Raw genomic sequence first — 27929 nt, forward strand, 5'->3', positions numbered from 1 at the left:
ACAGGAGAGCGGCGAAGTCTGGCCACTGATGGGGGCCTCAGTGTCTCCTTGTCAGGCAGGGTGTGGTAGCTGTGGCGGGGGATTACCACACGGACATTCTCAGGAACCTCGTTGGCAGGGATGGGGGAAGGAGCACTGGAAGGAAGGAAAAGAGGAAAGGGAGAGGTAGAGCTAAGGGAGGGGCCACCAGTGGTGCCTGGGTGAGGAGAGGACCTGAGAGAGAAAGGCATGCCCACTGCCCTGGATTACGGGCCCCTCCTCCAACCCCCCCCAACCGCCCCCGGAAGTGGCACCCCCAGGCAGCTGGCAGCTCCAGTCAGGATGTGTGCTGGGGGAAAGGTGGGGGACGTGCGGGGACCTGTCCCAGCCACTTCTCGTCACTGGGGCAGCTGGTGGCTTAAACCTTAATCCAGGACACCAGCAAAACAATAGGCCCTCTGAACAGCCTCAGCCCAGAGCCTGGGTGGAGGGCATGCAGGGGAGGCACCCCACACTGGAGAAGAGCAGGGGTTTTGGTAGGAGGGGGCAGTGGAGCGTCCCCTGAGGCCCTCTTCCCTCCCTGGTCAGTTCCTTGCCAGGTCTGTGGAGACAGGAAATCCAGGGGATTTCAGACCTCAACAGAATTCCCAGAGAATTTTCTCCTCTGGCCTCCTCAGACCCCCATGGGGGTGTGGAGCTCAGTGGGAGAGTCCAGACTATAGCCACAAGTGGAAGGAGCTGAGGGGCCATCACTGGACCTCCTGCCCGATGCCAGAATCCCAGCTAAGTCTTCCTAAGGCCTCCTGGATGGGGGTTGTCCAGCTTTTGCTTGGACCCTTGTGAGGACAGAGAACTCACAGTCTCATCTGGGTAGCTTTACAGATGTATGGTGATTATAGAATGGTGTCCCTGGCCCAAAGCTTCACTAGGCCTCCTCGTATCTTCCACCTGGCTATGTCCTCTGGGACTGTACTAAGTAAGCCTGTTGCCTCTGTTACGTTTTTCTTTAATCTTCTGAGATTTGAGGATATCCCCTCCCCAAACCTCCCGCCCCATGCAGCCCAGCCTCCCACCCCACGCAGAAATCCCTAGCTTAGGGCTGGGCACAGGACCTGCTCCTGCCGGATGTGTGAACAGGAGGGCGGATGGATGCATGCATGCAGGGACTTCTCAGTATCAGTACATCTGAGTGGCGGATTCGAGCTGGGGAAGCCAGGGGAACTTCGTAGTGAAGTGGGAGCCCCTCACCCCGAAACCAATGGGCTTCCTCCCTCTGCACCCAGCCGCACCTGTCTTCCCACAGCTGAAGGCTCCTGCCTGGTGCCAAGGAGGAATGAGTGGGTGAGGACTGTTGGGGGTGGGGGAGGGGCTTCTTGCCCTTTGAGGGGTTTGGGTTAGGGGCACCAGGTAGGTGAGGCTGCCCGAGATCAGGGGTTAAAGAGCCCCCCGAGGGAGCCCTGCTGGCTTTTCACTAGGCAGCCTGTCCGTGACTCCCATGTCCTCCAGTCTGCCATCTGCCTCCCTGTGTACCCATCTCTCTGACACCCTCCTGTCACCCACTTTCCCTCTCTGTGTCCGAGCAGGGCACCTGAAGGGAGCCCCCTCTCAGGCACTATCCTCCTCTTCTCCCTCTTGCCTCAGAAACAGACCCATGTGCCCCCCAAACCCTTGTCTTCAGACACCCTCTGCCCTGTCATCTTGGGGAGTCCCAAGTATTCCGGTGCGGCGGCCAGAGGGCGGCAGAGTGTCTCCCCTCCTCGCCCCCCACCCGGTTCTCCACTCACTTCCTTCAGTGGACTCTCGGACGTTCAGTCCACTCCCTTGCGGCTCGTAAGTCCCCACCTGTTCCTGCTGCTGCTACTGAAGGACGCACGTGTGTGCCAGTCTCTGCGCCTGTGTGTGCCGTGTGCGTGTGTCTACCTGAGTGGGCGTGTATGTGTTCGTCGGTGTATCTGTGCACTTTTGCACCTGAGTGTGCTTGTCTGGGTGTTTGTGATGTGTCCTGTCTGCGTGAGTGTGTATGGATGGGTCTGTGTCTGCATATGTGTGTGTGTGTGCATGTGTGAGATTGGGCAGCAGGCGGGAATGAGCTCAGACAGCATCAGGCACTTCCCAGGCAGGAAGGCTGTGTGTCCAGAGTCAGTGAACATTGGCCGAACGGAACTGAATGGACACCTGGCTCGCCACACTGTTATTTCCCTGGACACAAAGGTGTTGTGAGGGAATTGAGGAAAGAAAGAAACTGTTGGGCTGATGAGGGGGGAAGGGAAGGAGGAAGGGGAGAGCAGGGCGTCGGTCAGGGCACAAGAGGGTCCATGCAACTGGCAGCCCCCCAGGTCCTCTGGGCTGCAGGAGGCAGTGTGCAGACTGGCGTCTCACCCTTCTCCCTGTGCTCCCACAGCTGCCACTGGGCCCAAGAGATGGGTGCTTTCCCGGGCGCCCCCTCCCCTGGCAGGGCCCGAGGACACTGCTGCTGCACAAAAGCCTCCAGGACGGCTTTGGCTTCACCCTGCGCCACTTCATCGTGTACCCGCCTGAGTCCGCTGTGCACTGTAGCCTGAAGGTACACGTCCTGTGCCCCTGCTGGCCTGGCCTGAGGGAGCTTTCAGGGGGAATTCCTTTGTGCTGTCCCCTCCCTGCTGCTTCTGTGGCCTGGAGAAGAGGGTCACCGAGAGGCAGGGGCAGCCCTGGCTGGGTCATTTGTGTGGGGTGACCGTAGACAAGCCCCCACCCGCTCCGGGCTCAGTCTTCTCAGGAGAAGGGGCCGTGGCTGGCTCGGGGCGAGGAGCTAGAGGTGAGGGAGCCGGGTTGGCCCCCCACCGACTCAGCCTCTGGAAGATGAACAGCTTCTCAGAGATATGGGCTTCCGGGGACCCCTTGTCCACTGGCCGCTTCTGAGCTGGGTTAGTTGCCTCTCCCTAGCCTGAGCTCTCCGGGAGTCTGTCCTCACACACCTCCGGGACCCCCTCCCAGAGCGCCCCAGGCCCATGCTGGCCTCAGATTTGGGCCTGGAAAGAGCCCTGGGCTGGGCGGGAGACCTGGGTTCCAGTCCTGGTACAACTCCTAACTCACTGTGGATCTTGGGTGGTCTCACCCTCTCTGGGCCCCATTTCTCCTGCCATCTCCTTGAGGGCATTGATCTATTTGATTCCTGAGGGCCCTTCCAACCCTAATATGAACGTCAAGTTCTCTGAGTCCAGGAACCGGGGCTACTCGGCCTAAGCCATGGTGTGGGCTGGGGGAGGGGGTCCCTGACAGGAAGACATGAGGGGGGCCTAGGCAGGAACCAGGGCTCCCAAGGAGGGGCCAGCTCCCTTCCCCCACCTCTCTCCCAGCAGGAGGGGAGAAAGATTTATTCTGGAGTCTGTGAACCTGTTTCTCCCCTACCCCAGGGCTGGGACCGGCCTGCACAGCTGCTGGGGGGCTCTCCCTTGGGGAGCTTAGTCCCACCTGCCAGAGAACCAAGGCATTGGATTTCTCTGCCTGTGTCTGTGTGCCTGCACGTGTCTCTCTGTATGCACACGTGCGTGCATGGTATGCTAGTCGTGTACGTGCATGCGTGTATATCTAGACACGTGTCTGTATACGCTTCATGTGTACATGTCGCTGTGCAGCTCTCACACCTGTGTCTGAGTCTGGGGTCCCTGCATAAACTCTTCGCACTGGCTATAAGTGGGGGCTGATGGTGTGGGGGAGGGGCACTGCCTCACCCCTTATGCCCGAGGACACCAACCTCCGAGTTCCCTGGAACCTCCCTCCGGTCCTTCCTTCCCTCCTTCTCCAGAATGTCCCTCCTTCCTGGCCCTTCCACCTTCTCTCAGGGAACCCTGCTGAGGGTGACCCTGCAGACACAGCCTGAGTGGTCTAGACTGGGCGGTGGACCTGTCTCAGAGAGACCTCGCTCACATGGGGGACTGGAAGACCCTGGGGCAGGGCAAGCCAGGGACGGGCTCCATCCCTTTCCAGAACATGCCCAGGGCTGGGAGCCCCCAGGGAGCTCACCGGTCTCCATGCACCCATCTGCCTCTGCGACCCACTCACTGTGCTGGCAGCTCACATCAGCGGGCACACTCCCCACACGGGAGGGCAGGGCCAGAGGGGCTGCTCTCCAGCAGAGCCCAGCAGCCTTCCTGTCCTGGCTGGGGTGCCCAAGAGTCCTGGGTTCCAGCACTGGCTCCTCTATTGTCTCTGGGTGGCCCTGGACAAGTCACACCCTGTCATCTGTAAAATGGATGATCTGTAGAGAGGATTAGACAAGATGACCCCAAAGGTCCTGTCCAACTCGAAGATGCCACATCCTGCTGGCCTGTCTCTCTGACTTCTTCTTGCCCTGGTTCCTGATTCCTCCCCAGATGCAGTGCCCTGCCCCACCCCCTCACTCAGCAGGATGACCCCAGAGGCCTCCCCAGTGGGTCTCCTCGACTCCATTTCTTAGCCCTGCACCTAGATGCCAGAAGTATTTTCACATCTACTCTCTCCCACTCAAGAACCTTCCCTGGCTCCCTCTTTCTCTCCTTTCAAAGCTGAAGGCTTTAGTCTGACTCCTGTCACTTGCTGGTGTTGACACGCCTCTGCTTCACGTCAGTTGATCCAGTCCTGTTTCTGCCACCAAGTGCCAGCATACTCCACTCACCTCACCCAGAATGCCTTCTCCCAGCCGGCCTCAAACTTGCCTTAAAACCCCCTCCCAGGGCCTCCCTGGTGGCGCAGCGGTTGAGAGTCCGCCTGCCGATGCAGGGGACGCGGGTTCGTGCCCCGGTCCGGGAGGATCGTACGTGCCGCGGAGCGGCTGGGCCCGTGAGCCGTGGCCGCTGAGCCTGCGCGTCCGGAGCCTGTGCTCCGCAACGGGAGAGGCCACAACAGTGAGAGGCCCGCGTACGGCAAAAAAAAAAAAAAAAAAAAAAAAAAAAAAAAAAAAAAACCCTCCCAGAGGGGCTCTAATCAGGGCTTCCCTGCCATTCTCTAAGAGCTGATAGCCTCTGTTTGCACTTGTCATGCCTGCTTATCTGTGTCTGCCTGGGTCCTGTCTGTGTGTGAGTGTGTTTGGCCCCTCATCCATGGGGCTTCGAGCTCCCCAGGGGAAGGGGTCGTGGGTCCCCCACTGGATTGGGGCCTTTCGGACGGCTGAGATGCTGATGCAGTAGGATCGGCAGGCGTTGAGAGAGGGCTCCTGTTACCGGGGGACAGTGCCTGGGACTTGACCTCTCCGTGGGCACCCCTCCCACCCCCTCTGGCTGTTGGGCTAGTTGAAAGATGATAAGAGGGGAGGCTGCTGGGTGGGGGAGCTTGAAGGGGCCCTCCCAGGTGGAGCTGGGCCTCCCTCTGTGCTGCCGAGGGCCCACACCCACCTCTGTTCCCTGCAGGAGGAAGAGAATGGAGGCCGAGGAGGAGGTGAGCAGTGACAGGGGACTGGGCTCCAGGGGCTGGGGCTCAGCTGGGACTGGTCCTCTCCCGCTTCTGTGTCTCTCCCTCCCCCCCCAGGTCAGCCTGGATTCTGCTGCGCCCCCCACCCTTGACCGATGCCCCTGTCTCGGCTCTTCCCTGTGTGTCCGCTCGAAACCTTTGCTCACTCTCTCTGTCCTCCCTTTCCTTTCTCGCAGTTTTCTTCCTCTGGGCCTGTCCATTGCACGCTGGGAGTGGCGTTCTGGGAGCAGATAGGTTTCCAAGCCCTGGCCCCTGCCCTGGAGTTACTCCCAGCCTAGACGGAGGCAGAGGCAGGGCCTGCAGGGCCCTCGGGGAGGGAGGTAGTGTGCCGCTGATCAAGGGCCGTCCTTGGGGATAGAGACACTGGGGTTCTCGGGGCATAACGGGGGCCCCGAGGTCTTTCTCTTTTCACATGTGAGCCTAACTCCCCTGGCTGTCACCCTTGCTCTCCCAAACGGCTCCTTACTGGAACCCAGGCTTCCCGGGGTGTTCAACGCAGAACCCCTTGAACAGACTGACTTCCTTCTCTACCAATGGGGCCTTTGCTGGGCAACCATGGGGCCACTGTCTTCCTGAATCCCCATTGTAGAGGCCTGTGATAGGGGAGGAGCCAGCTGACCTAGAGCAGGCCCGTTTCTCTGGTGGAGACAGTTAACAGTTAGCAGTTAGCAGCAGAGGAGTACTGCTGGGGTGTAACGTGATGTCATGGAGGGCCGAGTGCCAGGCCCCGGATCCTTAGGCCTCTGCTTGGAGTCCCCTGACCCTGGGGAAGGGAGTGGGGTGGGAGGTTCAGGTGCTGGGTCTCTGTGAGCCTCAGGGTCTTGCTTGGCTCTCCTTGGGTCTGGGCGTGGACACTCTCTATGCGTGTGGGTTTTCCTCCCTGCTGTGTATCTTCAGGACTTTCATGGCACCCTTCCTTTGTCTTGTGATGTGTGTGTGTGTGTGTGTGTGTGTGTGTGTGTGTGTGTGCACATGTCTGTCTGTCTGCCCCTCTAGACCGTGAGCTCGGGAAGGGCAAGGGCCATGTCTGTCCATCCTTTGTAGTCTACTTTCTAGCACAGCGCTGGGACGCAGGAGCCATTTAAGGAGTGACTCCGTGTGTTTTCATTTTCCCAGCAGTGTGTTGTCTTGTCAGACCCTGTGCATCCGTGTCCCTGTGGATGTGTGGGTCTGTGTTTGTGTCCGTGTGAGTGTGATCACTCTCTGAGTGTGTGTCCCCTGTGTGTGTAGCTGTGCATGGGTGTGACCTTCAGCAGCCACCCCCAGCTAACCTGGCTGATGCTCACCAGGACCCTCCCCCCGGCACCGCCTGGAGCCCATGGACACCATCTTTGTCAAGAATGTGAAGGATGATGGCCCTGCCCATAGGGCGGGGCTTCGAACAGGTGAGCTGTCCCGGTTACCTGGCTCATCGCACAGCTCTGGTTCTCTTCTCCCTACCCTCTGGTTAGGATGGAATTTTGGGATCCAGGTGTTGGGGAGGCTCCTGTCCCCCACTGTCATCCATACATGGTACAGGGGTTTTCAGGTAGGGCCATTGACACCCTTTGGCCTGCTCACCTGTGGCCCTGTCCCTGGTCCCCAGGAGACCGGCTGGTGAAGGTGAATGGGGAGAGCGTCATCGGGAAGACCTACTCCCAGGTCATAGCTCTGATCCAGAATAGGTGAGCGCCCCTGCCTCCCTTCTCCCACGAGAGCCCCCAGCCCACTCACAGGTCCCTACTCACCCCCCCCCCTTGGCCCTGGTGGTGCCCTGGCGACCAGGATCCCTGTTCTCCCAGACCCTGTTGCCTCAACCTGGCCTGACCCCCTGCCCTGTCTCTGTAGCGATGACACTCTGGAGCTCTCCATCATGCCCAAGGACGAGGACATCCTCCAGCTGGTGAGTCCTGCCCTGCTATCTGAGGTGGAGGACCCTGGGTGCTGGGGCAGGATGCAGCCCTTCTCCTTGGGCCTCCCTCCTGCATCGGGCCCTCTGGGAGGCGGAGGAGTGAGTGTGGGGGCAGCACCAGCCCGGCATTGCCCAACTGGGGATGCCAGGCCCGTCCCCGGGCTGGGGCTTCCGGTTGCTTCGATCGGGGCTGTGCTGGGGGAGGGGGAGACGCTGGCCTGGGCCGGCAGGATTCCTGCCAGGGTGTCTGGAAGGAGCGTGGCCCAGCGGGCCCTGCCAGACTGGCACGTTCCTGTGGCTCCCGTGAGACACCTGTTACCCGCACCCCTCCCTGCCTGGCTTCGAGTGAGCATGTCTCTTATAGATGTGTCCACACACACGCACACAGTACCCCACTGTCGAGTGCTCCCCCTCACACAGCATACCGTGGACCACTCAATACATAAGCAGAGAACACTAGGTACACAGCCGCGCACAAGCCCACCCTTCAACTACCACACCGTACACTGCAGTATGTGATAACGCACACCACCTGCCAGACACACCATAGCAGGCACTTACCACGATACACACCACCCCTCAGTGCTACACACAGGCACCCACTACCCCACACCCACGACCACAAACATCACAGTGCACCACACACTCCTCAGCATTTCAGATCCCCACAACACAACACCGCAGTGTGCCCCACCACGTACACCTGGACTTCTCACCACCTCAACATGAACACTTACGACATCACAGATGTTTGCTGTTGTCACAACACGTACGCCCACAGACATCGCAGCCTGCTCCATCGCAGCACAGGCGCGTGCGCTCACCGGCGTCACATCAACCCGGACTTCCACAATCACTATGCAAGTGCAGATGCCCCTTCCTTCACAGCTAGCACTCGGCATTCACCCACCACTCACAGAGCAGGTACCACAGACGCTGCACGCGGCGGACCCCGCACTCACACGTGTACCCATTTATGCCACGCGCTCCGTGCGCGTCACACACGCACACTCACACACACATGCTGCCTCTCTCTGTTTCGCCCCCAGCTCTGACCCCGAGTCCAGAGCAGTCCTCTCTGCCCAGTGCCCAGTTTCCTGGTCTCATGGGTGCCAGCCAGATGCCAACTTGCTTGCCCCCGAGGTCACTGCCCCCACGGAGGTGGCCGAGGGCCAAGCCTGGGAGGTCCTGGGAGGTCCTGGGAGCTGCCGTGCTGGCTTCTGCCCTGGACGTGCTCTCACAATCACTGTAATCACAATGCCATACTTGGCCCCATGCCCCTCTGGGAACCTCCAGCCCGTGACCTCAATTGTCCCCTTTGCCCTTCCTGGGGAGGGGGAGGCAGGGTTGGGGACCCAGAGGGGTGGGCGGCTCTCCCCAAGTCTCCAGGGCCCTGCCGGTAAGCCCTTCCCCAGGCTGAGGGCGGTGTGCTGGGGTGGGGTGGGGTGTGACAGGGCGGGACCTGGGGCGTTGCTCTCTCCAGCCGGAGGGGGGCGGGGTGGGGTGTGACAGGGCGGGAACTGGGGCGTTGCTCTCTCCAGCCGGAGAGGGGCAGGGTGGGGCAGCAGCCTTGAGCTCTGCTGCCAGGCTCCGGTGGGCAGGCAGCCCCAGATGTCAGCATCTGGGGGCCTCTGTTGGCCCCCCTCTCCCTGGCTGGCCAGAGGGTGGGGCCCAGGCATTCCTGTGGTTGGGAGCCAAGGCTGGAGGCCAATGGGGCCGCGGCAGCCGCTGACGCCACCGCCGACGCGGCGAGGCCCCTCCACACCCATCCTCCCCTCCCTTCTCCTCCCGCCAGCCAGCGAGAGAGCCGGTGGGGGCCCGAGGGCAGCCGCGGGGAGGGCAGACTCGGGGGACGGAGGCCAGGGCCGGCACAGTGGTCAGTGGGGTTTAGCGGGGGGTGGGGTGAGGGTGGAGGCGGGCCGGGATGCTGCCGCCACTCCCGTGATGTGGGGAGTCCAGGGAGCCGGCAGGATGGCAGGAGGGAGAGGTATGTGAGTGTCCCCGGCCAGCCGTCCGGCTGGCGTGTGGGTCCGAAGGGGGCTGAGTACAGGGGTGTGGTTTAGCTCGTCCTCATCACATGATGTGTGTGCCTGGGACTGGAGGTGTAGTTATTTGTCTGTGTGTATGTCTCATTGTGTTTCTCTCTGTGTGTGTGAGTGTGTCTCTGGGTGTGTATTTTCCTGTGTCTCCTTGTGATGTGTGTGTGTGTGTGTGTGTGTGTGTGTGTTTGGTTTCACTCTCTCTCTTTGATACTTCACCCTGAGATAGGCCCCCGGGCAGCCCATCATGGGCCAGGCTAGGCCAGGGCCACAAGGCTGCTGTCCCTGGGGGCCGCCTCCTTTTTTTTGGCTGGGCCTGGGCGCCGGCCCCCGGCCCTGTCACTCCTCAGCAATGCAGCGTCAGCCTCAGCTCCCAGCGCCAAGTTCCAGGCCTGGGGTGCCAGAAGGTGGCCCAAGGCCCCTTAGCCAGTCTGGCCCCTCCCCCAAGCCTGGCCCAGGGAAGCAACTTCCTCCTCACCCCAGTGGCCCGGGAGCCAGGCCCTCAGCGTCCCATCCAGGGGATGGAGGGACAGCTGGGCTCTCCCAGCCCCTGCCCACCCCCAGCCTACCCCACCCTGGACACACCCCTTAGGCCGCTTCCTCCCCTATCATCTGCCACCTTGACTGGTCTCTGGTAGGGTTTCCCAGCTCCATCCGAGGGTCTGTGGGCACCATTGGACATAAGAAAGCAGGGAGGCAGCTGAGGCCGGCATCGGGGGAGGACCCCAGAAAACAGATGTTGGAATGTTTGTGGCTAAAGGCAGCCCTTGTCATAAGTCTTAGAAAAATCCTGGCTCTTTCTCAAGTGAGTGTGTGTGTGTGTGTGTGTGTGTGTGTGTGTGTGTGTGTGTGTAAGACTCTCAGAGGCCTCTTATTTCTTTGTCCTCCCCCTGACTCTCTTTGGAGCATGCCCTCTCACCCCCACCCACTCAGGACTCCCCCTGCTTGGTCCCCTCCCTTCAGTCCCCTTCTCTGGAGACCTTGACCTCCAGGGGCTGCTGTAGCCTTCCCCTGTGAGGCCTGTTCAGACCTGCTTACCTGCCTCTGTGTCCCTGGCCAGGCCTACTCCCAGGACGCCTACCTGAAGGGGAACGAGCCGTATTCTGGAGAGGCCCGGAGCATCCCAGAGCCACCTCCGATCTGCTACCCCCGAAAGACCTACGCCCCGCCGGCCCGGGTCTCTACCTGGGCCACTATGGTGCCTGAGCCGATCTCAGCACTGCCCAGTGACCCCCGGAGTCCTGCTGCCTGGAGTGACCCGGGGCCCCGCATCCCGTCTACTGCCCGCTCCCATCCCGACAACCCTTCCTTGGGGATGAGCCAGCCCCGCCCCAGCCCTGGTGCCTTCCCCCGCCTCCCCTCGGAGCCCCGGACGCTTCGTGCCTTCCCGGAGCCTGGCAGCCGGGTGCCCCCCAGCAGACTGGAGTGCCAGCAGGCCTTGTCACACTGGCTGTCGAACCAAGTACCCCGCAGGGCGGGGGAGAGACGGTGCCCCGCCATGGCTCCCCGGGCCCGCAGTGCCTCCCAGGACCGGCTGGAGGATGTGACTGCCCACCGCCCGTGGCCCTGCTCCACCTCCCAGGGTGCCTTGAGCCAGCTGGGCCAGGAGGGCTGGCACCGCGCTCGCTCAGACGACTACCTGAGCCGGGCCACCCACTCAGCCGAGGCGCTTGGGCCAGGGGCACTGGTGTCACCCCGCTTCGAGCGCTGTGGCTGGGCTTCCCAGCGTCCGTCTGCCCGCACCCCTTCCTGCCCACCCAGGGACCTGCCCGGGCCCCAGGCCCCACCCCCGCCTGGCCTGCAGGGCCTGGATGACACTGGGTATATTGGATACCGGAGCTATAGTCCATCATTCCAGCGCCGGACTGGCCTTCTGCATGCTCTCTCCTTCCGGGACTCGCCCTTTGGGGGGCTGCCCACCTTCAACTTGGCCCAGTCCCCTGCACCATTCCCACCGGAGGCCTCTGAACCACCAAGAGTTGTCCGACCAGAACCCAGCGCCAGGGCCTCGGAGCCTCCCGCCGAGGATCGCCGTGACGAAGTGGTCCTGAGGCAGAAGCCTCCAACGGGCCGCAAGGTCCAGCTGCCCCCTTCCAGACAGATGAACCTTGGGTTTGGTGACGAGTCCCCAGAGCCAGAGGCCAGTGGGCGAGGGGAACGCCTGGGCAGAAAGGTGGCCCCTTTGGCCACTACTGACGACTCTCTGGCTTCCATTCCCTTCATCGGTGAGTGATGGTGCAGGTGGCTGTCTTGGGAGACTTGGTTTTCTGTGCCCTGTTGTACTTTACCCACCTGGCGCCATGGGCAAAACTCTGGGTTGGGTACTGATGAGATCAACCCGTTTCTGTGTCCGTCCATCTGTCTGTCCATCCAGCTATCCATTCTTGCATTCCTCCCTCCATCCTTCTGTCTCCCTTCCGTCATCCCGTCATCCCTCCTCCCATTCATTGACCCTTCCAGCCTTCTTTCCATCCACCTTTACTTCCCCCTCCCCCCTCCCTCCCTGCCTTCTCCTTCCGTCCCTCCTTCCTTCCATTCTTCCATTTTTCCTTCCTTTCACCTGTCCTTCCATCCTTTCTTTCTTTTTCTATCCTTCCTTTGTTCCTTTCACTCTTTTCCATCCACCCTCCCTCCCTCCATCCATCCAACGCATATTTGTGTCAGGCACTGTGCTAGGCTCCGTGCTGTCCTGGCGTGTGTGATCCAACCACGGGAACAGATGATCAGACAAGAACGATCCAGTTGAATGGGTGTGTGATAGGAGTACAGGGAGCTCTAGGAGGCAGAGAAGGGCTAGACCGGGGCATGGTGGCCAAGGAGAGAATCTTGGAGAAAGGAAATTTAGGCTAAGACTTGAAGGAGTTAGTCAGGGTAAGAATGTTGAGGGAGAGAAACTAGAATATGCAAAGACCCTGAAGTGAGAGGTAGGATGCCCTTCCAGGTCATCGGAACAGGTCTGGAGGGGCCTTGTCAGTCACTGGGGAGTTGGGATTTTATTCTGAGAGCAGAAGGAATACTGAACATTGGCCGCCTTTTTTTTTTTTTTTTTTTTTTGCGGTACGCAGACCTCTCACTCTTGTGGCCTCTCCCGTTGCGGAGCACAGGCTCCGGACGCGCAGGCTCAGCGGCCATGGCTCACGGGCCCAGCCGCTCCGCGGCATGTGGGATCTTCCCGGACTGGGGCACGAACCGGCGTCCCCTGCATCGGCAGGCGGACTCTCAACCACTGCGCCACCAGGGAAGCCCCATATGCCGCCTTTAGAATAGACGTTAGGTAAGGGAGAGGCAAGACAGTGGAGGGGTCAGTGATTCCCAGGTTTCTGGCCTTGCTGGAGGGTGGAGCTTCACCTCCGTATTGGGAAAGAGAGGGAGCCAGGCAGGAAAAGGTTTCGGCTGAATAAGAGGCACTCGTGGAGGGAGCAGGATGAGGCGGGCTGGGTCTAGGGGCTTGGGAGGAAGACTGGGATGCAGGAGCCCAGAGATGGTAACTGGGGCTGAGAGTGGTGAGCTCACCCTAGGGCAGCCATGGGAGTGACGGAGAAGCAGCCCCGGCCAGGAGAGGAGGCACAGCCCTGGCCCCTCCAGCCAGCCTTCAGTCTAACAGGGCAGACGCAGCCTCTTGTCTCAGTAAGCTCCCAGTCTGAGGGCGGGAGGTAAAGTCTTTAGTTTCAGGGTACTTCCAGTCTGGGGTGGGGGACGTGGCAGCCACCTTCACGGAGCCCCCAGCTGATGGGGGAGATGGTCCTTATCCTCAGGAAGGTCCCAGTCTGATGGGGGAGACACCAGCCATGGCCTCAGAGAGGCCTGCCTCCCGGCCAGGACTGAGAAGGGTGGCTCGACCCCACTCCTGGGTGCCCTCAGTGTGATGGAGGAGGCAGAGGCTGAGCCTGCATGACCACAGTGGGAGGTGACCCATGGTGGGTCAGCTCCCTCGGCAGTGGGCATGTTGCCAGCAGGGCCCTGGAGGGCTTCTGGAGTCTTGGGGATGTGGTCCCGGCCCAGATGGGAGGCTGGGGCCGGGGGGTAGACAGGTTCAACCTTCTGGTACCTTCACCCACCGCTCCCTCCGCTCTCGCAGATGAGCCCACCAGCCCCAGCATTGACCTCCAAGCCAAGCACGTCCCTGCTTCTGCTGTGGTCTCCAGCGCCATGAACTCAGCCCCTGTCCTGGGCACCAGCCCCTCCTCCCCAACCTTCACCTTTGCCCTCGGCCGCCATTACTCCCAGGACTGCAGTGAGTGCTGCCCGCAACCCCAGCCCCACCCGCTCCCTTGCTGCCTGGTCCCAGGGGTGCCCGCTGCCTGATGTCTGGCCTCTTCCGACCGGCTTCTGCTCCTCCTGGGGACCCACGGGAAGAGCCCCCTCTTGGCCCTGCCCGGACAGGAGGGCTCTGGGGAAGCCCCCGCCTGCTGCCCCGCTGATGCTGGGCCCCTGTGGGCTGCTTCACAGGCAGCATCAAGGCCGGCCGGCGCTCCTCCTACCTGCTGGCCATCACCACCGAACGCTCCAAGTCCTGCGACGACGGGCTCAACACCTTCCGGGACGAGGGCCGGGCTCTGCGGTGAGGATGAGGGCTACGGAGGGGCTCTTGGCCATGGGGCCGTCTACACACCAGGGCAGGCTGCTTCCCCCCGGAGGGCCTTTGAGCTTCGGGGCTTGTGGGGCGTCCTGGCTGTGCCTCCCAGAGGCCTCATCCTCTGTCCTCACCCCCCAGGCGCCTGCCGAACCGCGTGCCCAGCCTGCGGATGCTCCGAAGCTTCTTCACTGATGGGGTGAGTGGCATGTGTGTGCGGGTGAGGGTGTCGGAGGTCTGGGGAGGGGCCCAGGGGCCCACCCCTCAGGTGTGGAGCCCAGCCTTGGCAGAGGGACCCGGCCTGTGACTCCTGCAACCCGAAATGGGCCCCTCCGGCTCTCGTCTCCTTCCGGCCTCGGCTGTCCCCACACTCACCTCGTGTTGGCCAGGTGACCCACCCTTTCTGTGGGCTCAGGCATCACCTAAAGACACCGTGAGCCTTCCTTCCCAAGGCCTTTGCACTGTCCTTCCAGCCGCCCCTCCCCCATCTCCCATCTAGAAGGCCCTTTCCAAGGCCATGCCACATGACTCACTTTTTCACCTTCTTTAGATTTTTTTAGGCCTTCTGTGAAATTTCAGCCTTTATGCCTGATATTTCATGCCTCCCCTCACCACTCTGCTTTTCTCCTAGCACTTCTCATGTTACACAGTTTGTGCGTCCATCTCCTTTCTTGCCTGTTTCCCCAGCTAGAATGTAAGCTCCACGAGGGCAGGGATTTCATTCCTCTTATTCACTGTTTGACCCCTCTGCATACCTAAAACAGTGCCTGCACTGTGGAGGCACTGGGTCAGTATTTGCATGGTGTCTTCAGGGAACAGGGGACACCCTGGAAAGGGGGAGACACACAGGGTTGAGAGTGATGGAGAGGCCGAAATTTCCAGCCTCAGGACCTGGCTGTGCCGGGTCTTAGTTGTGGCCCGCGGGATCTTCTTTGCCTTGTGTGGGATCTTCGTTGCTTCGTGCAGGATCTTTAGTTGCAGCATGCGGGATCTAGTGCCCTGACCAGGGATCAAACTCAGGACCCCTGCGTTGGGAGAGCAGAATCTTAACCACTGGACAACGAGGGAAGTCCCAACACAGAATCAGTTCTGAAATGACCTTAAATCTTTTTGATTATGGATGGGTTGGAAAAGGCATATTGATTTCAAGTCCTCGATATCTTCGGTTCGTTTAATACCTTTATGATACTGTCACCTGGCTTATTCCTTATCATGTCCTCTGCTTACTTAACTCTCCCTTGACCTGTTACCTCTATTGCTGGAGTCCTGCTGACACTATCACTTCCTCTGTTTAGCTCCTTGTGGACATGACTACCTGCTCCACTAACTCTGTCTTTGTTGATGTTCCCACTTCCTCTGTTTATGTAACTCCATGTGGACTCAATCACTTCCTCTGTTTCCTTAGTTCCTTCAAGTCTATAAAGTTAAGTGTGGTGAGGCATGTGGCCTACAGGTCATAGCCTTTCCTCCTTTCTGGCTTCCCCATCACATATGTCTTATGACCTCAACACAGATGGGTCAGAGAGGGTAAGCAAAGTCCATGAGGCCACACAGCACAGCAGAGCGTAGCACAGGCATATGCCAGGCCCTTGTGGTTGCAAGTGGTCCGCAGGGTTTCTGAGATGCTGGCACTGTGGGAGCCACCCTAAATTGCCCTGTGTCGTCTCTCCGCAGTCCTTGGATAGCTGGGGCACTTCCGAAGATGCTGACGCTCCTTCCAAGCGACACTCAACCTCTGACCTCTCGGATGCAACCTTCAGTGACGTTAGGAGAGAGGGCTGGTTGTATTATAAGCAGGTCCTCACCAAGAAGGGGAAGGTAAGATGGCTGGAGGAATGAGCTGGAGGTGGATGGAAGCTGGCTCCAGCAGAACTCCCAGCTTTTCCTGCACCCACCCTCTGGAGCTAAGGAGAGCCAGCTGAGGCTGCAGCATGAGGGATAGAGGTTAGATGCTAGGAAGAACTTCCTGGGGGTCCTAAAGAACTCATGAAAAAGCATTAACCAGAGAGGTGCTCTTTGCTGTGGGGTGGATCTGATCAAGTTGTGCTTGGAATTCTGACAGAACCATCCCGTGGTTGAGCCTTGGTTGGCAGATCACCCCCAAAATGGCCACTGGGGCTCATGGAAAATGAGAGAGCAAGGCCAGGGTGATTCTTTTAGGGGAGCTGAAGCCCCAAAAGAAAGCAGAGGTCAGCCTTCTCAAGGCCAGCAAAGGTTTTAGTCTTCATCCTAAGGGCAACTAAAAGCCTCTGGGGCTTCTTCCACTGGGCTTCCTGGGGAGTGAATTAAGAGAGGGCCAGAGGGAGGCAAGGAGACCAGTTCAGGGCCGCCACAGAGATCCAGGTGAGAGATGAAGGGGGCTTGGGCCTGGGGCCGGGAAATAAGCAGGATCCCAAGGGGAGAAGGCGGGGCCCCTGGGTCCATGGAGTACAATCCCAGGTTCCAGGCAGCAGAAGAGGGAGGAGGAGGCCGCCTGACTGCTGTCATCCGAGCAGCCCAGGCAAAGTGGAGCAGAGTGCTTAGCGTGAGCCTGGGCTTGGCTCCTGACTGTGCCACGAGTTGCTGGGGGAGCTTGTTTGGCTCACCTACCAGTTTCCTCGTATGTAAATGGAGCAAATAATAATCACTAGCTCATACACCTTTGCTGAGTATTAAATGAGATGATCTAAGCAAAAAGAGCTTACCCAGTGCCTGGCCCCCGGGAGCAGCTATTCTGCTTATTGCTATTATTTGAATTTTCCACCCTGCCTTCTAAGGGTCTTGCACCTGAAAAGAACATAAGCTTTGAAGTCAGACAGACTTGGAATTCCTGCCAGCCACTTATCAAGCATAAGGCTTCGGGCAATCCCCTTGACATCTGAGCCTCACTTTTCTGATCTGTAAGATGGGGACAGTGTTATTCTACTCCAAGGGCCAGTGTGAGGGTGAAGTGAGAAGGGTAGTCCAGGCAGGACCGGCACTCATCTGTGTCCTCGTCCAGCCTGCGGATAATGGTAAACAGCCTACCCTGCTCCAGCGCTCCATTGAGGTTCCGGGGATTCAGTGGTGAGGGAGCCAGGCCAGTCCTGCCCTGCTGGGGTTCATGCTGGGCAGAGAAAGCATTTGTTGCTTACCAGTTACCAGTGCTTGACTGCTGTGATGGGGGAGTTCAGGGGAGTGGCATATAGTAGCATATGACCCTGACCTCAGCAGGGTGGGAGGGGGTGTCTGGAAGGCTGTGAAGGGTGTGTGGGAGTCCACAAAGCAGGGATGTGGGGGTGTGGTCTGACAGGGGAGATGCCCTCCTGCACAGCTAGGAGAAGGGTGGCAGGGGGTGCTGGGCAGCTGGGAGCCAGGGCAAGAGATGGAAGCCGGGTGGGGTGTCGGGCGCCTGGGCACGGGCGCGTCGCTCAGGGTGAGCCTTTGCAGGCATTTAAAGGGTGGGGGGTGGGAGGTGTGAGCCCAGGAGGCAAGTGTTGCGTCTGTGAGAGGAGGAGACAAGGCCATTGCTGCTGTCCAGGTGAGCGAGGGGAGTGGGACCGAGGGGAGGGGACAACTTAGAGAGATTCAGGGGTAAGGAAAGCCTGCGTGGGCTGAGGGCTGGGAGGTGAGGGAGGATGGAGGAAGTTCCTGGGGTCCCAGCTTGGGCTGTGGGGTCAGTGAGTGGTGAGACCCTTCCCGGAGCCACAGGGCACCGGAGGGGCAGGTTTGGGGAGAGGAAGCCAAGGGGTTCCTTTGGGGCCTATGGAGTCCGAGGGCCCTGGCGCATACTTCTGTGGAGGTGTCCTGGCAACAGAGGCTCTGAGGGTGTGGCATTGGGAGGGAGGTCCACCTGGGGAGGGCATTTGTCCATCAGGGAGGACACAAACACCTGCAGCCATGGGTGCGGGAACACCGAGGGAGAAAGCAAGAGACGGCCGGGCCTCGGGAGGAAGTGGGAGATGGAGACCAAGGAGGAGGAGCCAGGTGTGGACAAAGACTTCCAGCCCAAGGCTTGAGCCCTTCGGAGGGCCTGATGACAAAGCAGTGTCTCCTGGGCAGGGAGAGGACCTGGCCCCTTCCTGCTCACTGGCCGGTTCTGAAGGACAGGGCTTTCCACTCCCATCTGGTCTCTCGGTCTGTCCAGGGTCCTGATCGCCAGCCAGGTGTTGTCTGCTTCAGCAAGTCCAGCCTCTCCCCGCCCCCAGCTCCCAGTCTCTTTCGGAGACCACTGACTGGTCAGGCGGAGGAGGGGGTGGGTGGGTGTGACCCGGTGGGTGTGACCCATCCCTGCAGCCACAGACTCAGCATTTGAGCTGGATACGACTTGGAGACCAGCTGGCTCACCTCTCGTTTTTACCCGTAGGGCATACTGATGCTAGGGGAGGGGGCCTGACTTATCCAAGGTCACCTAGCTGGTTCAGTCTCAAAGGGGCACCCTTGTCACCACCTCACTCTGACACTAAACTTCTCCTGGAGGGCCCTACTGTCTCCTGCTCTGAACGTCCCTGCCTGGGTCCAGCAGGTATGTGATGATGGGCAGGGTTCATGGCCAGGTGTGGCTGTGTTCACCTGCCAGCCGTGAAGTCTCCTCCTCTGGTTTGCTCTGAAGATAGAAGCTTGGGCTCGGTGTGGAGTCGTAGGTGGGCCATGAGCCAGAGGAAAGGAGCCCTTGATCTGATGGGGGAGATGGAACCCCCGCCTGCAGGGTATTCTGAGGCCGATTAATTCATTGATTCAGTAAATATTGACGAGCACTTACCCTGTGCCAGCATGGCTCTAGGCCCTGGAGTATGGAGGTGAGAGGGCAGACGAGCTCCCTGCGCCAGGAGCTTTCCCTGTACTGGAGAAAGCCACCCACAGCCAGTAACCTGAGACTGCAGTGGGCACTTAGGTAATATGAACAGGGTGATGTGATTGCCTTTAAGTTGGGAGGAAGCGGGGAGCTGCCGTTAGGGGAAAAATTCTTAGAGGCGGCCTCCCTGAGGAGGTGATGTTGATGACCTTGAGCTCAGACCTTAAGGGCGAGAAGGAAGCAGCCACGTGAAGAAGCAAGAGAAGGGGCTCTGGGCAGAAGGAATAGCACGTGCAAAGGCCCCGGGGAAGCAAAGGCTTGGCTTGTTCACTGGAAAAGCCCCCTGTGTCTCGATCGTGAGAAAGAAAGAGGGATGGGTTAGGAGAGGCAGGGACCAGATCACAATAGAGCTTAGATTTGATTCCAAGGGCGATGGGAAGCCACGAGAGGGCACTAAGCAGGGGAGAGACAGGACTTCGTTTACATTTTCAAATGGTCACTGCAGCTGCTGTGTGGAGAATAGGCTGCGGGAAAGAGAGTGGAGCCTAGGAAGGTTCGTGCAGTGGTCCAGGCAAGATGTTGTGTTGATGGTGTGGGCAAGGTGGTGGCAGGAAAGATGGAGACAGGTGATATTTTGGAAGCAGAACAGTTGTGATTTCCTGACGGGTTGGATGTCAGGGGTGAAGAATGAGGAGGAGTCAAGGGCAGCTCCCTTGTTTCTGGGCAACTGGGTGGATTTACTGAGCTGGAAAAGATGGAGGTGGGGGTGGAGAACTGGTTTGATGGGGAAAATCAAGGGCCCCGTAGTGAGCAAGCAGCACCTGTAGTGCCCGTGGGGCATGCAAATGGAGACACTGAGCAGACAGTTGGAGGTACCGGAGTGTGGCTCAGGGGAGATGCTGGGCCAGGGGTACATCTGGGCATCACCGTCAGCAGACAGACAGGATTTAAAGCCATGGGTGTGGATGGCGTCATGGGGGAGGCATGCAGGAGGAGGAGGGCCGAGGACAAAGTTCTGGAGCTCCCCTTCCTTTAGGGCAGGGACTGTCAGCCTCAGCACTGTTGACATTTTGGACCAGATGATTCTTTGCTGTGGGGCTGTCCTGGGCATCCGACATGTTTAGCAGCATCCTTGGCCTCTACCCACTAGATGCCATAGCATTTCCCCAGGTGCGACAACTGAAAATGTCTTCAGACAAATGTCCCCTGGTGGCTCTTCGCCCTGGTTGAGAACCGCTGGTGTAGAGGATGTTGGGTGGAGGGGACCAGAGAAGGAGCCAGCGGAGTTAGGAGGAAAACCATGAACCATAGGGTCCTGGGTGCCAAGAGAGAGTTTGGAGAGGGAAGAAGTGACCGCTAGCTGGGTCATATGCCATGAAGAGGCTAAGAAAGATCTGAGAAGTGCCCAGATCCTGCCATGGTGGCTTTGGCACCATGGCGGCTGGGTGACCTGGCGAGCAGCTTCCCAGGAAGGGGATACTGAGTAGAGTCTTGAGTGAGAGGCAAAGAAGTGGGGAGAGCAAGTGTGGTTGACAACTTTTGACTAGCTTCGCCCGGAGGGAAGCAGTATGTGGACCAGGAATGGCTTAGGAGGATTTTATGTAAGGTGGGTCATGTTTGGTGGGGGGGCCCGATTGCCCTCTGGAGCCCCCTGCTGGTTCTCTGGGGCACTGCCAACGGCAGAGGAGCGTTAAAGAGATTATTTTGTAGTGAGGTGGATGGACCTGGAGTTTGTCATACAGAGTGAAGTAAGTCAGAAGGAGAAAAACAAATATCTCATGCTAACACATATATATAGAATCTAAGAAAAAAAAATGTCATGAAGAGCCTAGGGGTAGGACGGGAATAAAACACAGACCTACTAGAGCATGGCCTTGAGGATATGGCGAGGGGGAAGGGTAAGCTGTGACGAAGTGAGAGAGTGGTATGGACATATATACACTACCAAACATAAAATAGACAGCTAGTGGGAAGCAGCCTCATAGCACAGGGAGATCAGCTCGGTGCTTTGTGACCCCCTAGAGGGGTGGGATAGGGAGGTGGGAGGGAGGGAGACGCAAGAGAGAAGAGATGTGGGAACATATGTATATGTATAACTGATTCACTGTTGTAAAGCAGAAACTAACACACCATTGTAAAGCAATTATACTCCAATAAAGATGTTAAAAAAAAAAAAAAAAGAAGAAGGTTGGGGACCCTCTGCAGGGACTGAGAACGATGGGTATGGGTGTCCAGGCCGGTGAGGGGCTGCGAGACTTGGGGGACTGTGGGCAGGAGGCTGCCCCAGGTGCTGGCGGGAGTGGAGCCGGGGGCTCCCGGCGGCCAGTGGGGTGGGGTCCCCACTGCTGTCCACTGTCTGCAGCGCCTAGGGCCCCCTTGGGCTCTGGGGGCGGGGAGGAGGGCAGGCCTGGTCTCTCATCCCCTCCCCCCCCTCCCCCTCTCCCCGTGTCTCCCTGCAGAAAGCGGGCGGCGGCCTGCGCCAGTGGAAGCGGGTGTACGCCGCGCTGCGGGCGCGCTCGCTCTCGCTGAGCAAGGAGCGGCGGGAGCCCGGGCCGGCGGCGGCAGGGGCGGCGGCGGCCGTCGCAGGTGAGGACGAGGCGGCGCCCGTCTGCATCGGCTCCTGCCTGGTGGACATCTCCTACAGCGAGACCAAGAGGAGGCACGTGTTCCGGCTGACCACCGCTGACTTCTGTGAATATCTCTTTCAGGCTGAGGACCGGGATGACATGCTGGGCTGGATCAGAGCGATCCGAGAGAACAGCAGGGCCGAGGGCGAGGTGAGGGCCCGGCCTGGCCCCATCCGGGCCAGGGAGGGCAGGGCAGGCCCCGGGCGCCTCTCATCTGCCGGGATCCTCCCTTCACCGCTCTGAGCCTCAGTCCCCTCCTGCATAAAATGGGCTGACAGGAGTACATCTTGCAGCTGTGCCCTCCAAGGGTTTGGTGTGAAGAGGTGATGCTCGGGGCAGTGGCTCACAGAGACCTGGCGTCTTTAGTGTTCCATGACTGGCAGGAACAATAATAGCTGTTAGGAATGACAGTAATTGTTATTATCATCATCGTTATGACTGCCCTGGGCAGGCTCTGGCACAGAGAGGGCAGCTCCCCGCCACCCCCAGCCTCTTGCTGGAGGTTTGGGAGGCGGGGGTCTCCTATGGAATTAGTACAGAAAGGGCTGCCCCTGGGCCAAAATTGTGTCTGGCCCCTCTGACAGGGCTGGCCTATCTGCAGGGGCACAAACACATTGACCTTGGGAGGAGGCCAAGAGGATTGGCCTTTGGCAGCAGGCAGCAGGGGCTGAGCCAAGGGCTTTGGCAGGGACTCCAGGAGCATTTTTAAATGGCGCCCCCTCCTGGGCAGCTGCAGCTGCACGCTAGGAGGCTGGGCTGGGCTTTCTGCCTCCGCCCACCCCCTCTGCCAGGTGCCTCTGCACACCTGCACAGAGTTATGTGGGGGTCCTGGGCTTGGCGGCTGGTCTCTGCCAAGAGGATGGTGTGGCTTGGGCCCTGGTACAGACGTGAAACTGCTCTGGCCACAGGCAGAGGGGTGCTAGTGCACGCTGAGGACACCATCTCACTGAACCAGGCTCTGCCTCCCCAGGACATTGTCGTTCCTCACTGCAAGGGGGAAAGCACCGGAAATTTGGGGCCCTTTTCTTGGGGGACTGGCTGGGCTGTCCCCGAGAGGCGCTATCTGAGGGTCCCAAGTCACCTTCATTATTGCAACAGCTGCCCCTCACGGGGCACCTCATCTGTGCCTTGCCAGGAGTATGATGAGTGCTACGTGCATAATTCCACACCCTAACCCTGAGGTTGCCATGTTGTCTCCCCATGTTACTGCTGAGGAGACTGAGGCTCAGAGAGGCTAAGTGGATTACCCAAGGTCACATAGCTGGTGAGGGGGTGCTCGGGAGTCCAGCCCTGGTCTTTCTCGCTCCAGGGTCTGTACCCTTCAGCTGGCAGGTGGAGGAGAGGGGAGGCGAGGCCGAGGCAGGGGCCACGGAGAAGCCCTGGGTGGGCTGGCCATGGGCACTGATGGGGTTTGCTTTCTCTTCCTCCTCCTCCAGGACCCCGGCTGTGCCAACCAAGCTCTGATCAGCAAGAAGCTTAATGATTATCGCAAAGTGAGGTGAGGCCCAGCCCTCATGGAGCAGCCCTGGCCATGGGGTGGGAGACACCTTGGGCAGAGGTCGTCCTCCTGGCCCACCTTCAGACCTGAGGGTGGCCCCTGAATTGTCCTCTGCTGGGGGCAGGGGTATTGAGGCCCCCAGTGCCCAGAAGGGCATGGAGGGGATGGAGGGGTGGTCCGAAGAGGTGGGAGGCCAGGGCAGGTGGCATGCCGGGTCACCCCAGTGAAGACCTCTCCCCTCTTCCCACACAGCCATAGCTCTGGGCCCAAAGCTGATTCCTCCCCCAAAGGCTCTCGTGGCCTGGGGGGCCTCAAGTCTGAGTTCCTCAAACAGAGTACGGCACGTGGCCTCAGGACTCAGGACCAGCCTGCAGGGAGCAAGGGTAGGAAGGTGGCTGCTACGGGGGTGGTGTGCACCCATGCGTGGGGAGGGGGGGGTCAGCCTGTGGGTCTGCATGGGAGCAGAGGGCCTGTGTGTGTGTGTGTCAGGCGGTGTGTGTGCCTGTAGGTGTGTGCCACGGTTATCCTCGTGTGTCTGCCCATGTGTGCATGCCTGTGAGGGTCCGGGGGCCCTCAGGGTCTCAGGACTGGAAGGGCCCGGAGCCTGATTTCCCTCCATGAGATCCCAGCTGTGTGGCCCTCCAGTCTCTGCTTGCTTGTGTCCCTTCAGGAGCAGGAGCCTCATCCTTTCTGCAGGTAGCCTTCTCCATCTTCACACACTTTTGGCCATTAGAAAGTTCTTCCTTCGGTTGTACCAGAATCTATGGCTCCCACCTTGTTGTTTTAGCCGTACAGAAGTCCTTATACTACTCTGAGGCCTCTCTCCTCCAGGGTGGATATCCTCATCTCTTTGGCCTTCTCTGCTGGGATATTATAATTTGCCATCAGCCCTCAGCATCCTGGTTGCTTCCTGACGGAGTCCCCATACGTCCAGTGTGTGAATGTGGTGTGTGAGTGTGTGTGACCTAGTGGGGTGGCTGCCCCTCCCCGGGCCCCCAGCTCACCCCGCCTCTCTCTGCCTTCCCCAACCCCAGATGACAGTGTCTCCACCCCTAAAACCCCCTGGGGCATCAACATCATCAAGAAGAACAAGAAGGCAGCCCCCAGGGCATTTGGGGTCCGACTGGAGGAGTGCCAGCCAGCCACAGAGAACCAGGTGGGTTCCCGCCGTGCTCCAGAGCCAGCAGGGAAGTGGGGAGACCGAGGCACAGAGGGTCAGAGCTGCAAGCGACTTTGGAACCAGTTTTCCACCGCGTCTTACAGACACAGCTGGGGAAGCAGCCCTGTGAGGGAACAGCAGAGTTGAGACAGAGCCCAGAGTCCCTGACTCCCAGCTGGTGTTCCTTCTCAGGTCATGGCGAGGCTTTTTTTTTTTAGCCGTACGCGGGCCTCTCACTGTTGTGGCCTCTCCCGCTGCGGAGCACGGGCTTTGGATGCGCAGGCTCAACGGCCATGGCTCACGGGCCCGGCCGCTCCGCGGCATGTGGGATCTTCCCAGACCGGTGCACAAACCCGTGTCCCCTGCATTGGCAGGCGGACTCTCAACCACTGCACCACCAGGGAAGCCCCACGGCGAGGCTTTGGTGTGATTTCTGCTCCCAGACCGGAGACAGTGAGAGCCTTAGTAACCACCAGAACCACTGGGGCTCTGGCCTTGCACTGCCCCCATCTTGTCTTCCCTACCTCTGGCCCACTGGTGGAGAATGCTGTTCTTTTTTTCCTTTCATTGAAGTGTAGTTGCTGTACAATATTATATAAGTTACAGGTGTACAATGTAGTGAGTCACAGTTTTGAAAGGTTATACTCCATTTATAGTTATTATAAAATATTGGCTATATTCCCTGTGTTGTACAGTATATCCGTGTAGCTTATTTTCTACCTAATAGTTCCCTAGCCCTATACTTCCCCTCCCCTCTTTCCTCTCCCCACTGGTAACCACTAGTTTGTTCTCTATATCTGTGAGTCTGCTTCTTTTTTGTTATATTCACCAGTTTGTTTTATTTTTTAGATTCCACATGTAAATGATATCATACTGTATTTGTCTTTTTCTCTGTGACTTATTTCACCTAGCATAATGCCCTCCAAGTCCATCCATGTTGCTGCAAATGGCAAAATTTCATTCTTTTTTATGACTGAGTAGTATTTTGTTGTGTATATGTATAGATATCTATATATAGATATCTATATACATCACATCTCCTTTATCCAGTCATTTTTTTTTTTTTTTTTTTGCTGTACGCGGGCCTCTCACTGTTGTGGCCTCTCCCGTTGCGGAGCACAGGCTCCGGACACGCAGGCTCAGCGGCCATGGCTCACGGGCCCAGCTGCTCCGCAGCATATGGGATCTTCCCAGACTGGGGCACGAACCTGCGTCCCCTGCATCGGCAGGCGGACTGACAACCACTGCGCCACCAGGGAAGCCCTGTCCGTTCATCTTTGATGGACATTTAGTTTGCTTCCGTATCTTGGCAATTGTAAATAATACTGCTGTGAACACTGGGGTGCATGTATCTTTTCGAATTAGTGTTTTTGTTTTTTTTGGATATATACCGAGGAGTGGAATTGCTGGGTCATGTGGTAGCTCTGTTTTTAGTTTTTTTGAGAAACCTCCATACTGTTTTCCACAGTGGCTGCACCAATTTACATTCCCACCAACAGTGTACGAGGGTTCCCTTTTCTCCACATGCTTGCCAACATTTGTTATTTGTGGCCTTTTTGATGACAGCCATTCTGACAGGTGTGAACTGATATCTCATTGTGGTTTTGATTTGCATTTCCCTGATGACTGGCGATGCTGAGCATCTTTTCATGTGCCTCTTGGCCATCTGCATTTCCTCTTTGGAAAAATGTCTATTTAGTTCTTCTGCCCATTTTTTAAATCGGGTCTTTGATTTTTTTTTTTTTTTTGGCCGTGTCTTCTCGAGGCTTGTGGGATCTTAGATCCCTGACCAGGAATCGAAACTGGGCCCCCAGCAGTGGAAGTGCAGAGTCCTAACCACTGGACCGCCAGGGAGTTCCCAGGTCGTTTGTATTCTTGATGTTGAGTTGTATGAGCTGTTTATGTATGTTGGCTATTAATCCCTTATTAGTCAGTCATATCATTTGCAAGTATTTTCTCCCGGAGAATGCTGTTCTTACTCTTCCTAACACCCCTGCCCTGCTGTGTCCCCAGCGTGTCCCCCTGATCGTGGCTGCATGCTGTCGCATTGTGGAGGCACGGGGACTGGAGTCCACGGGCATTTACCGGGTGCCAGGCAACAACGCAGTGGTGTCCAGCCTGCAGGAGCAGCTCAACCGTGGCCCCGGGGACATCAACCTGCAGGATGAGGTGAGTGCAACTGGGGGGCGTCGGTCTATGGAAGGGGGGCCAATGTCGTGGTGTCTGTTGTGTTCATTGTACCCTGTGGTGTGCCTGGCACTGGGTCAGGGCCCCAAGGTGGGCAAGATGCAACTTGCCTTTGCAGGCCATCCGTGGGGAAGGGCATCACCCCAGCTGCAGCCATGGCCTGAGAGCCCGGAGACAGAGGCTGGCAGGTGACAGTTTTTTGGGCCTTGAGTATGAATAGAGTCCACGAAAAGCCAGCAAAAGCCAGGAAAGGGCACTCCAGGCAGAGGGAACAGCCTGGGGAAAGGCGTGGGCCCCTAAGGTTTGCCGGCAGTCACCATACCTTCTCTGTAAAGGGCCAGGTAGCAAGTATTCCAGGGCTTTGGTTACCACATGGTCTGTTGCAAACCCTCCTCTTCCTTATCCTCTTCCTTCTCTTCCTTCTTTTTCTTCCCAATCTTTTAAAGATGCAAAACCCATTCTTAGCTCAAGGGCCACACAAAAACAGGTCGTTGGCTGGATTTGACCAATGGGCCGAGGTTTGCAGACACCTGGTTAGAAGGGGAGTATATGGTGTTTGCTGGAGCGGCCAGCAACGTGAGTGGCTGATCAGATGAGACAAGAGCAGCTCGTGAAGGGATCTGACAACCACACAAGAGTTTGCAGCAGGTTATAGTAACTATAAATGGAAGATAACCTTTAAAAATTGTGAATCACTATGCTGTACTTCTGAAACTTATATAATACTGTATATCAACTAGACCTCAATTTTTTAAAAGGTGTGTTCAGAGCAGGAAAAAAAAATTACATACCGGGACTCTGGTTCCAGTTAAGATAGAGCAAGCACCCTCTGTCCTATCTTTCCTACTGATTACATCTAAAAATCCTGGACAGAATATATAAAGTAACTATCAAATAACTCTGAAAAGTGGATAACAGCAGACCAAGGAGGTAGAGTGCCGCATTCCAAAGAAGATCTAGGCCGTCTAATGCAGACTTCCAAAATGTCTGTCCTGTCTAAAAATGTTTCCGTACTTTCACTACAACTCGTCATTTCTGCTATAGAGAAAAATGTTAATATCTCTAAACAGTGTTCACAATCCTCTTTTGGAGAATTCTGGATTCCTCCAGAATTCTGCTCTAGCAATCATCTCCTCTTTCTCTTGTGCTGTGAATTGAATCGTGTCCTCCCAAAATTTATACGTTGAAGCCCTAACTCCCAAGATGAGTGTATTTGGAGAATAGGGCCGATTAGGAGGTAATTAAGGTTAAATGAATTCATAAAGTCAGGGCCCTGGTACGATAGGATTAGTGTCCTTGTGAAAGGAGACACCAGAGAGCTCCCTGCCTCACCTGCTCCATCTTGTAAGGACACAGCAAGAAGGTGACTGCCTGCAAACCAGGAAGGGAGCCCTCATCAAAAACTGAATGGGCCGGCACCTTGTTCTTAGATTTCCCAGCCTCTACAGTTGTGAGAAAAGAAATTTCTGTTGTTTAAGCCAAAAAAAGAGTTTGCAGCAGGTTATACGTCAGTTATATCTCAGTAAAACTGGGGGAAATATCCAAATAAATATTTCAACAACAAAAAAAGAGTTTGCAGCAGGGCCAGTGTTTCCCAGAACCCTAACGTTCCCCAGAGGTGCTGTGGGAGGCCAGGATCCCCCATCCTTACTTGAACTAGAGTAACATGCTTTGCTCTGTCTGCTTTTTTATGTTGGTTTTTTTCATATTGGGTTTTCATGTATCATTTCACTTGACAAAAAGCTCTCTGCTGGAAAAGTTGTTTTGGAAAACCATGGATCTGGACAGTGAAGTCCCAT

General features: G+C 57.8%; 1 protein-coding gene across 2 annotated transcripts in view; it reads left to right on the forward strand.

Moving 5' to 3' along the window:
• Positions 1 to 27929, forward strand: part of ARHGAP23 (Rho GTPase activating protein 23) — an 84360-nt gene that overhangs the window by 32012 nt on the left and 24419 nt on the right. For both annotated transcript variants that reach the window (XM_067020613.1, XM_059046501.2), the window contains exons 2-16: positions 2381 to 2542; positions 5343 to 5370; positions 6693 to 6788; positions 6989 to 7067; positions 7231 to 7285; positions 10394 to 11558; positions 13412 to 13567; positions 13783 to 13894; positions 14048 to 14105; positions 15581 to 15724; positions 21119 to 21436; positions 22723 to 22784; positions 23037 to 23167; positions 23819 to 23940; positions 25957 to 26112. In XM_067020613.1, the coding sequence (XP_066876714.1) occupies positions 2381 to 2542; positions 5343 to 5370; positions 6693 to 6788; positions 6989 to 7067; positions 7231 to 7285; positions 10394 to 11558; positions 13412 to 13567; positions 13783 to 13894; positions 14048 to 14105; positions 15581 to 15724; positions 21119 to 21436; positions 22723 to 22784; positions 23037 to 23167; positions 23819 to 23940; positions 25957 to 26112 (2844 nt within the window). The remainder of the gene's footprint in view (positions 1 to 2380; positions 2543 to 5342; positions 5371 to 6692; positions 6789 to 6988; positions 7068 to 7230; positions 7286 to 10393; positions 11559 to 13411; positions 13568 to 13782; positions 13895 to 14047; positions 14106 to 15580; positions 15725 to 21118; positions 21437 to 22722; positions 22785 to 23036; positions 23168 to 23818; positions 23941 to 25956; positions 26113 to 27929) is intronic.

The sequence above is a fragment of the Kogia breviceps genome, chromosome 19 (assembly GCF_026419965.1).
Source record: "Kogia breviceps isolate mKogBre1 chromosome 19, mKogBre1 haplotype 1, whole genome shotgun sequence".
Taxonomy (NCBI): Eukaryota; Metazoa; Chordata; class Mammalia; order Artiodactyla; family Physeteridae; genus Kogia; species Kogia breviceps.